This window comes from Artibeus jamaicensis, unplaced genomic scaffold (genome assembly GCF_021234435.1).
Source record: "Artibeus jamaicensis isolate MK-2021 breed Jamaican fruit bat unplaced genomic scaffold, CSHL_Jam_final scaffold_916, whole genome shotgun sequence".
Classification (NCBI taxonomy): domain Eukaryota; kingdom Metazoa; phylum Chordata; class Mammalia; order Chiroptera; family Phyllostomidae; genus Artibeus; species Artibeus jamaicensis.
Genome location: NW_026522059.1, coordinates 25496367 through 25507746, shown reverse-complemented (window position 1 = coordinate 25507746; position 11380 = coordinate 25496367). Strand labels below are relative to the sequence as shown.

Here is an 11380-nt window from a genome sequence, read left to right as displayed (position 1 = left end):
CAAAGTCCGAGACAACACACAAAAAGAGCAACTGCGTAGATGGAGCCTTCCTATTCACTGCCATTCAAGTTGGCCCAGCCCTAAGTTTCCAATAGATAAAAACCCAAATCCTTCAACTGCGTAACAGGTCAGAGGGCCTTGAACCTGAAGTGGTTTCATGTTCCCTTACACATACTTCTTTCTGGGTAAAGGTATGTGCTATGATTAAGAAGATACACGTAGCACCCACAATCTGTAGTTAAGCAAAAGAAACACGAAATTCCTCAGTACATTTAAGAGTAGGGACTGCTACTTTGCAGGTTAGCTTTAACTTACAATGCTTTCCTAACTTTCCCTGTCCCGAATTAGCAATCACAAAAAGCCAGGAAAATGTTCAGCCTAAATGATCCGTGACTCAATTTGATTCCAGTCCCAGCAGAAAAAAGCTCCAGAAATTTTAGGAGTAATTTACTTTGCAATCAACACACAGCTTTAAAGTTGGCCACTGAAGACCAGAGGAAGGCCATTATTAAAGTCTGCACCTTTAAATATTATATGTCTATTCTGCCTTCAGGATGGACAGAATTAAAAGTATTTGTGGGATTTTTTCACAACTTGAACATGGAAGACTATTGAGTTAAATGGTTTTTGTCCTATTTCATACTTTCAAGCCAATTAGGCATTCTTTATTACAGTGTTGGTCAAGTTGCTACCAACTACAGTAAGGAAATGAGTATCACAAGGCAAAAAAAAAAAAGATTGCTCAGTGACTTTTCAACCCAATATTTGCACTAAGTGGTTATCAATGCCCACATTTATGTGGAATATCTAGTGCAATTAATAGATTATTTCATTTTGTCTAAGTTTTAAGTTTGTTTGGAGGCTGGTGAGTTGATGTGCCTAGAAAACATGGCCCTAAAAATATTTTAGTGCTTACATATAAAACCTTCATTGTTCCATATATAATGTCCAGAATCCTTTTACCAAATTTAACTTGTTGCTCTGCAATAAAAATTCTGAAAGAATGCTCGTTAGAAAGCTATACACAAAGCTGACACATGAAACTTCAACTTTCTTTCATAATAGAAGCCATCAAAATAAAATGTGAGGAATAAAAAACATTTTATCTGTGTATTCAGAATCACATACAAGTTACCTTTACAGTTCAATTTACTATATAGAAATCATTCGGGTTTTATATTCAGTTAAATTCGGAACTGAGTTTACAATATTGTAAATTATAAAGATTGTTACATTAATTCAGTACTTTTTTAGCATACAAATTGAAATACATTAAGTTCAAACCTCAGATTTATGGCAAACAGTTCTCAAATACAATACAGACATTTCTTAAAGTTACATGTGTGATTTTGCAGTTCTGAGCTGCTTATACACAGATCTCCTATGAACATGGCAACATGGACATGCCATGAAGCTCAAAGCTGTATAGTCAAGCTAAAGACTCAAAACTGTACCATTTTTTAAAAGATCTGGCATTTCTGGACCAAAGCACAACAGGTAAAGAAGGTTGGGAACAATTCCTCCTCCTTATTACAGTTAAAAAAAAGTTGCATGGTAGCTTGGAATTTTGCATAAAACCCCGTATTATACCTTGGTAAAGTCCAAGGTATAAGATGACCATGGACTGGGGCCCTAATTTTTTTTTTATTAGTAGAACCCATACAATTCAAATGGGCATTAATCAAATCAAAAAATATTAAGCACCTACTGGTTTAAGAGATTGAAATTTATTAAGAGATTCATGATCAATTTCTTCCCACCTTGAAATCAAGGTGTAAAAACCAGCTATTAAGTGCATTCCAAACTTCTCCTATGTAGCACAGGTAGAATTTTCTGTCCATTGGCACCAAAGTGAAGTCACATTTCCTCTTGGGAGACAGAAATTCCACATCTGAACATAGAGTAAGTTAGGAAAAAAAATGACCCCTGGTGTTTATTAGGATTGTGATTCTGAGACCTAGGATTGCTAATATACTAGCAGTGAACAACACAAACTCCTGGCAACAACTGTCAGGTTAGTGACACTATCTCCCTCCCCCCAGTCACCATAAAGTTTTAGTATGAAAAGAATTAAAAGCAATCACTAACTTGAACAAATGGGAAAGCAGAAACTAAGCGATTAGCTAAGTAACAAAACACCTTGAAGTCTGAAATACTGCAATCGAGAAATTGGAAATAGGTGTATCCCCCACCCAAACTCTGAATTTAAATAATAGTTCGTGCAAAAGAGCATCAGATTTCTGGATATAGATGTAGCCCTTCTTTAAGTTTGTGCTGCAGAGTTTTCTGCTATTTATTTCCCTCCCCCAAGATACTGAAAGTATATTTAATAGAATTGTCCATCTCAGCCAAAAGATTTGTGATTCAAAGATTTACTAAGGTATTCTATGCATTCTACCTATACAGAAACACCTATTATTACACTTGGTTTATGCAGGACTAACATTTTTGGTGTTAAAATTGTTAAACATCATGCTTACTGCACATTGACTCTCCATGATGCATCTGAACTTCACAATGATTTACCAAACATTTTATTTAAATTACTAATTAAATAACTGAAAAGGTATGCTGAAGCAAACTAAATTTAAGTGGGCTATAAAGAAAAATAACCTTCAGAACAGTCCATATACACATCTATTTCAAAACTACCTTTGCTAGCTAGCCCCTTTCCCAAAGTTTTAGCCTGGAAAAAAAAAACAGTAAAATCTACACAAAATTTTATTGCAATCATACAAGGGTTACATTAGGTCAAATACAACAAATACTATGATGCAATTTTACATTTATTAAACTACAGTTCAAAGCACAAATTTACACATTCTAAATACACTAAACATATCTAATGAAGTCACACTGGTCTTCCACTGACATTTGCTATATCTGGGTGAAAGACGTTAACTTTACAAGACTTTTAAACACGAATCCTTAGTATAAAAACTGTGTACTTGTATGTAAACGATTTAATGGGGAACCCAATTAATGGGCTTCCATCTCCACTAAGTCATCCATTTTGTTGCATATTTTAAACGCTTAAGGGGCACAGCAAACTGTTAAGTTTAAATCTGGATACATTATCTAAATCTCCCAATTAATTCCCAATGAATTATAGATGAATGCTGATTTTGTCTGGTCCCAAATAGCTATAACTAACAGTTTGTTTCCAAGAGAATTAACAGAATAAAATTGTTTTAATTTCCCCCACACTGGAATGTAAGACCAGACAAGCTTAACTTGCAACTTCAGATCTAAAGAAGCGTTAATGCCTGTTTAAGCTTCAGTGGAAAAGCTGACTTCTTGGCTCAGCTGAATGCAAGAAGGCACAAAGAAGAAGTTCTTCATCATTGTGTCTGCAGTAATTCCAGCATCTTGCATCTCATACCTACATTTAAAAAAAAGCATAATTCTGCATTTATGCACAAAGGCCACACAATGAAATGGGACTTTAAAATATCTTTCAATGACCCTTAAAAAGTGAACATTTTGCTACTAGTAAGTTATGCATTCATTACAAAATTAAAATTAACATTCTGTCATCTCAAATACCTAATCTGTTTTAAAATAAAAACACCTTACCAATCGCTGAATGACATCATGTAATAAATAGCTGGCCTCTGAAAATCATTAAAAGCAGATGGTTCGCGGAAAGAATCTGCTCCCATGTTATCAAAGATAAGCCAATCTCCCACATTCAGCTCAGGAAGAAGACAGTTTTCCACAATTTGATCAAGCTCATCACAGGATGGACCCCAAAGGCTGCTTGTAAACAGAGGCTCATCGTCCTTGTATTTCTGTAGGTGAGGAAAAGTTTTATTCGTGTCAGTACTGAATCTGAGGACAGGTAAGAGATTTTTTTCCACTATCTCAGACCCAGTGTGCCCACCCATGGAAGGCAGGGCTAGAGCCAGGGGCAGTGGTGCTACTTCCTAACTGCATGTCAGGCAACAAACTAAAGGGACTAGACTAAAAAGCCAGAGGAATGCAAATCTGTATTCTTTCTCCAAAAATTGGGAGGCATCTTAAAAATAAAAGCTCAGTTTATAAACTGCCAAATAAGCAGGCTTGATATTATTTGTAACAGAACTTGCCTTGTGAACCTCTGGAATGGTATTTAAATCCTCAGACAGTTTACTTGCAAAAGAACCGTAAACACCATCATTCATATAGTACACGAAGGCTGGTTCATCACTTCCGGTTTTTTCTGCTAAAATAAAGAGAAAAATTCAGATAAACTGATAGTAAAATGCCTAATATAGTTATTATGCAAAGCCTATCAAATACACTGAAAATTTATAGAACTGACTCCTAGTTTTCACATCTCAAAACATTTAACTTAAAAAAAAACAAACACACTAATATATACTGAAAAATCTTAAGTAAACCTGTGAGCCTAAAAATATTCCATTTCACAAAGGAAGATACCCAATGAACACCCAAGTTTAAGTGCTCCACATCACCGGTAAATGGGCAATAAAACTACAGTGAGCTACCCCCACCACACACACCCCTACTGAATGGATAAAAGACAAGATATAAAAAAGAAAAATATCAATGAAGACGAGGAACGAGCAGAACCTGCAGAGACACACTGCCTGTGGGAGGGTAAAATGGCAACGCCACACTGAAGTCTTTGAAACACCTGTTCTGTGACCCAGCAATCCTACTGTTAGTCATTTACCCAAGAGAAATGAGAAGTGTCCACAAGACCTGTTCAATAGTAAGTTTTATTTCTAACAGCCCCAAACTGAAACAACTAACTATTCATTAGCAAGAGAATATAAACTGTACATCCAGACTATTAGCAATGAACGTGAAACAAAATGGTTCAATCAGAAATTATACTGAGCTTTCTTTTTTGATTTTTTTTAATTTAATTATTTTTCAAGTAGTTTTCTGTCTTTTACTCCCATCCCAGCCCACCCCTGCCGTGCTCCCCACCTCCCTATTTCCACCCCCCTTAGCTGTTGTCCACGTGTCCTTTATACTAGTTCCTCTAAATATATTGAGCTTTCTTAAACAAACAAACAAAAACGCTGATTCCATTTATATGAAGTTCAAAGGCAGTTCAAACTAATCTATGTGGGAAAATAATCAGAAGAGTGTTTTGTCTGTCTGGCAAGGGGACAAAACTGAGAAAATAATTCTAAGATATGAAAATTATATTTTGATAGGGATGTCACCATATGACTTCATTAACTTATCAAATTATATACTTAAGATTGTGCTCACTACATATAAACTTGGGTAACACACACCCAAAACAAAAACCCTAAAGAGATACTGAGTCTAGTTAAATGGTTTGCTGTTTTGTAGTGATATGGGTTAGCAATTCTGGAAACACTTTCTGTGTGTTCTATGCTTTAGTGAGTGAGGGACAGAGAGATAATGGGAGCTAGGTTTCTCCCTCTTGGGAAAGGGACAATGCACCCTGTGGTACATTATACTCACAGCTCTTGATATACAGGTATGTTTAAGAAATTTAAAAGCTCAAAGGTAAAAAGTACTCTCTTACTCTTGCTCATTTAAGGAAAAAACAAAACTATAGGAAGAAATAAATCTCCTTAATGTAGAACAGTACTCTCTATAGATTTTTAAAAAAGTGATACTTCTGGACTGTATAGGGCTTTTTTGTTGGTTTGCCTATAGAGCAGATTAAAAGGAGTCTGTTGGCCTTTGTTAAATAAGAAAGTATGAGGCTGTATCTCCCTGTGGCTCCTGTGACTAAGAAAAACATAGCAGAGATAGCATAATAAAACTCTGCTTCTTAACAAGGGAGGAGAATCAATGCCTAGGGGAAGTGTGTACAGAGTATTCGAATCTAAACATCAGCACAAGAGAGCTGAATTCAGGGAGTCCTATGGAATGGACCTTGGCTAGGACACTTCAAAAAGCTCCCTAACTGCCTATAACTAACTGGCTGAAGACCATCCACAATTTTATAATACATAAACTATCTTACGGTGTAATTATACTTTAGTACCTGATAAATCCATCTTCAAAATAGCTGGAATTATCTACCAACAGGAATAAACTATGAACTTTGTAAACTCACCTCCAGAGGAAAATTTATCACTTTCAACAACTTTCTTTGCAATGATATTAACTGCAAGTGTAAATGCAGAAGACACGTAATAGCTTCCAGGTTCTGAAATTATCTTAATGCCAGATCCTTCAGGAAAGTAGACATCCAACAAAGGGCTGATAACATGATTAACCTATGGAGTTTAAATCCCAAATTATAGTTTCAATATTGGATTCGATAATTCAAATTGCAGACCCTGAAGCTTAGCTATTTAGCTGTTATCTTCAGTGCAATTAAGCAGGCTTTATATAAGCCATCAAAATTTACCAGAATGGCAAATACCTACTGGTGATTAATTAGTAATGCTTCTGTCTAACAAAGGAGCAACTTTCAAATCAGTTTCTAGATTTTATAGAAGGGGAAAGGAGGGCAGAGCAGGAAAGTAAGAAGTGATACAAGTCTAGATAGAAGAACTTTAGTGTCCAGGTTGTGAACTCACTTGTACCATCACATGGTCCACAAGCGCACAACTACACAGAAACTGTTTTGTGAGGAAGTTATGCTTGAGTTTTAAAAAATTTATTAAACTTATCTAAGTTAGCTAGGTCTTCTCACTGCCTTATTTCTCAGAATCAAATTTTAGACAGATGTTACAGGCTTTTAGTTCCTGCCACTGTAAAAATCCTACTCTACACAGCTACCACTTAGGTAGCAATAAATAAGAGATTATTCCAGTATGTCTATCCACTGAACAAAGTTTACCTCTTCCAATTGAAATTCAGTTCCTGTGAAGCCTCCACCAATGTCTAAGATGTTCATTGTGAAGCCAAATTCTCCCTAGAGATGAAAAAAAGTACTTTAAATGCTTTCCTAAATTGCAACGAATACAGGGACATTTTGCAACCCCCCTCCCAGAGGGGTAAATATCTGCTCTGACCTTCAATAAACAAGTTTTTTGGTTTCTAACAGAAGCAGGTTAATTCAATGTCATATATGTTAGATGCCTGATGCTGTCTGTACTGTTTTGTAGACAGGTAAATTACTATTTAATCCTTTGAATCACTTTAAAAATGTGACTGTATGAAACAATGCTTATAGTGTAAAAAAATAAGGTGCATGTCACAGATAGAAAAATATAGTACTGTAGTCTTAAATAACATCCTGGATTTAAATATCAAAACATAGGAAAAAACTTACAGCCATGTCAAACACACATCGAGCATCGGACAGAGCATGTACATATACTTGAGATTCTTTACAAGCACTTGATACATGGAATCTGAGAGAAATAAAATAGTAAATTTAGAGCAACAGCAAGTTTGAGACTCTTCCTATTAATTCCTTTCAATTCTCATCCACCACAATAACACAGTATTACCTTAACCTTACCAAATATTTCAAGTATTAGAAACACTAGCCTCTAACCATCAAATTACAATACTTTACAATGAATTACCAGTCATGACTTATGGCTATCGGCTTGGGGGGAGCATGCTTTTTGTATATGTGGTAAAGTAACGAGCTCCACCAATAAAAATGGGTCACAAAACCTTGAATTTGAATGTGTAATTTTATCTGACAAAATATAAAAATGTAATTGTGAAATACAAATGAACGTCAGTTCAGCTGAGTATTACTTACTAAGTGATACAGACTCAGAAGAGATTAAATTTAAGTGAAGTAAGATTCTACACCCTGACTATGGCGGTGGTTACACAAATCTGTTTAAATGTATAGTATATACCCAGAAGTCAATTTTCCTTTACATTAACTTAAAAAAAAATCCAGTTGAAATATGAACAGTGAAAGGACAGCAAACTCAGTTATTAACAACCACACCTAAAACAAAAGCAAACTAAGCAGACACCTAAAACAGGAGTGGAACCACAGAATTGGAGATCACATGAGGGTTAGCAACAGGGGAATGGGAGGAGGAGAAGGGGGGAGAAGATACAGAGAATAAGTAGCATAGATGGTAGGTAAAAAATAGACAGGGGGGAGGGGAAGAATAGTGTGGGAAATGTAGAAGCTAAAGAACTTGTGACAAATGGACATAAACTAAAGAGGGGGAATGGTGGGGGAGGGGGTGTGTAGAGTGGAGGGGAATGAAGGGGGGAAATGGGACAACTGTAATGGCATAATCAATAAAATATATTAAAAAGAAAAAAGAAATATGAAAACTCAAAATATATTTCAGCACTGTCACCTAAAGTAGTGATTTAATAGTGGAGAATCTTTATCCATCTTTATGAACAATTTAAAAAGCAAGACCTTGTACTGTAGTGAGAGTAGCAATGGGCTGACAACCCAGAAAATCTGTAGCTTTATGCTTCAATTTGACTGAGATCATAGTTCTGAGACTATGATTAAATCATCTCTCTGGGTCTGTTTCCCCACATATACTATCAAGAGGGGAAACAAAGTCTACTGAATTACTGAAGTGCCCCCTGCCCAAGGATTAAAAGTCTTAAATTAGAAGGAAAAAAAAAACCACAAGCTGCAAAATGAACTCCATTTTGGCAGTAATCAGAATCACAGTAAACCCCCTCCATTCATTTAAAAGGTGATTTAAATAAATACCATATTTATCTCTTTAATAGGGGAGAAGAGATACAGGCACAAAATAATATGAAGGATAAAGCATATTTAATTTTTCCTAAGCTAGAAAAAATATATACAAAAATTGGAAATTGACTCTATGAGTTCTTAAATCAATAATCTTAGTAAGACATAGATTATCACCATAAAATGAAGTTCAAAACAAATACTTACTTGACCCCAATAATTTGGACATCAAGTTCCTTAGCACATTCCAAGATATGCCTACAGTTCTTCAGGGTAGTGCCAAACTTCATGTTACCCTCTTCACCTCCAATGTTATCTTCTGTTGCAATATGTAGTAAGACCCTAAGAAAAGGGGAAGATGATTGGGGCAGAGTTGGTTTACATCATCATCAGCACATGTGAAGCCTGAAGATTGTAGTAACTGTTTTCATTATGTTGCCAGTGCTCCCAAATCCAGCGGCGGATGAATCAAGTGAACCTAATGAAAAACAATCCTGTATAGAGAAAAAACTAGCAATTAGGGCCTAAAGCACGAAGCTTTACGAGGATGGAATTTGGAAAATGCAGGAAGTTAAGACTGTTGTAGCAGCAAGGGTAGGTAGGGCTCTGTAATGAAAGACATTACTTTCAAATGAAGTCCATAAATCCACCTAGAAAGACTAAATTGAATAGCAATGTCATCACTGTTTTTCAATAAAAAGTATCAGGGCTTCAAATGTTTCAAATTTCCTAAATTATGCCAGCCAGCAAACCTTCCACCCACTTCTGGGAAGCGTTGAGTTATTCTGTGTCTAAAAAGAAGCCTGTTGAACTATTGATTCCATCTATTTAGTATTTCCTTCCAAACCATGACAATCTAGACAAAACCATCAAGAGATCATCAGGTAATTCCAAAACCACTAAAAACTGCAAATATATTTTTAAAAAATGCTGTTTCCCCAAGGAAGTCTTCCTGGTGAATGACTGATGATAAGAGAGGGCTCATCTGATAAAAGCAAAATTATTCTACCTATGGGAGGAATCGACACTATTAAGAATGTTCCATTCACATTTCAATTTGAAAAACACTCCATCCAGCCCTGGCTGGTGTAGCTCAGTGGATTGAGCACGGGCCTGTGAAGCAGAGGGTTGCTGGTTCGATTCAACGTCGGGGCACATGCCTGGGTTGCAAGCCAGGTCCCCATGAGGGGACACATGAGAGGCAACCACACACTGATGTGTCTCCCCCTCTCTTTCTCTGTCCTCTCCCCTCCCCTCCCTTCTCTCTAAAAATAAATAAAATCTTAAAAAAAAACAAAAACAAAAAAACAATCAATCTTGGGATGCATGCAGGAACAAGTAAAAAATTATATTTCCTGTTCAAATAGAAGCATGGGCTTTAAAGAAACTTCTCCAATTATTAAGAACCATTCAATTCAAGAACTATGGCCAAGGGCAGATCACATCTTCAGCTAAGCAGGAAAAATCAAAATACATCCTATTCCCCAAATGACTGATTCCTAGCAGGGTTTATGTGGTTATAAAAATATTAGCTGTGGCCTTAATTTGATTATCCCACCAACCCCATCTTCTTGGAGTTAAATGCTATAAATTCATACTCCAAACTGCCCTTATTGCATACCCACTCCACAAGAAGGGTCAGAAGTAGGCAGCCAATAAAATGATAGCAGCATTTTAAATAAGCTAAAATAATTACAATGCACATCACTGCTCTACACAAATGCCTCCTTTCCCCAGGCTAAAGACAAACCCAAACCCTAAGCAAGTAAAATACACCCAGGCACTTAATTTTATACTTACTTAGCATTTGGGTGATTGCGTGCAATTTTCTTCAGTTCGACTTCACTGTCACACGTCATGATGTTCACTCCAACTTTTGCTGCATATTTTATCTGAGACACTTGCTTGCAAGGACTTATGTAAATGATGTTTTCTGGAGATACACCCAATTCTTGCACTAATGCAATTTCGGTCTGTAAAAATAGATTTTTAATAGCGTCATCTAAAAGGCAAAATTTCTATTACTTTTTAGTTGCTACCTTTTATTTTTACTTTCTGGTTAAATTCAAATTATATGAGGTAAAATTAGGATTACATGTCAGTTTATATTCTAGTAATGCTTACTATACTATTCTGCGTTAAAACCTTTAGAAAGGTACAATTACCATCAGAGAAATTTCAGGGTTTACTTTGCTTGTCATCAGAAGAAGCTTATAACTTGGTCTAGCTAGCTCTAGCCTAAGAGGGAGGAATAAAAAGGTTTTGGTTAAAGAGAACTTTTAAAAGTCCCATTTCACTGAAACTTTGTACACTTGAATTTTATCAATTTCCAACCTTAGGCTGCAAATTTAAACAAGAGTATAAAAACCCATCCTACAGTCGACCTTCCTTGAAGGGTAACCAGAAGTTAGAAAGTGAATTTTCAAATGTTGCAGTTCAATGAAAAAATACTTACTTTACTAGAACAAGCAAATCCAGTTCCAAGAGCCGCCAAAATCTCAAGTACAGCTGGAGTGGAGTTGCACTTTACCGTGTAGAATGGCTTTATTTGAGCCACTATGCTCTGCCACTGACTGTGTTTCTTCACAATCTTTCCAAGATCTCCCACAAAAAATGCATTTTTCCCTGTCTATTATGATTATAAAAAAAGAATAACAATTAAACCACTGAAAATAACAAATGAGCCAAAATATATTACTTACAAATACTATCAACACATTGTTTTAAACTTGACTTTTTGCTGTTCTACAATGGCATATTAAATATTCTCTATTTTGATAAAAAAGATATTAT

General features: G+C 35.8%; 1 protein-coding gene across 5 annotated transcripts in view; it reads right to left on the bottom strand.

Annotated features, from left to right (window-relative positions):
- Window positions 1-2518: 2518 nt before the first annotated feature.
- The window catches only part of AZIN1 (antizyme inhibitor 1), a 28124-nt gene continuing 19262 nt past the window's right edge, over window positions 2519-11380 (bottom strand). For 4 of the 5 annotated variants that reach the window (XM_037133354.2, XM_037133355.2, XM_037133353.2 and 1 more), the window contains 9 exons: window positions 11043-11216; window positions 10388-10560; window positions 8795-8929; window positions 7220-7301; window positions 6785-6859; window positions 6053-6215; window positions 4089-4204; window positions 3577-3791; window positions 2519-3382 (listed from right to left, as the gene is read on the bottom strand). In XM_037133354.2, the coding sequence (XP_036989249.2) occupies window positions 3271-3382; window positions 3577-3791; window positions 4089-4204; window positions 6053-6215; window positions 6785-6859; window positions 7220-7301; window positions 8795-8929; window positions 10388-10560; window positions 11043-11216 (1245 nt within the window). In that variant the 3' untranslated portion in view covers window positions 2519-3270. The remainder of the gene's footprint in view (window positions 3383-3576; window positions 3792-4088; window positions 4205-6052; window positions 6216-6784; window positions 6860-7219; window positions 7302-8794; window positions 8930-10387; window positions 10561-11042; window positions 11217-11380) is intronic. The other variant, XM_037133357.2, reaches the window with a different exon arrangement.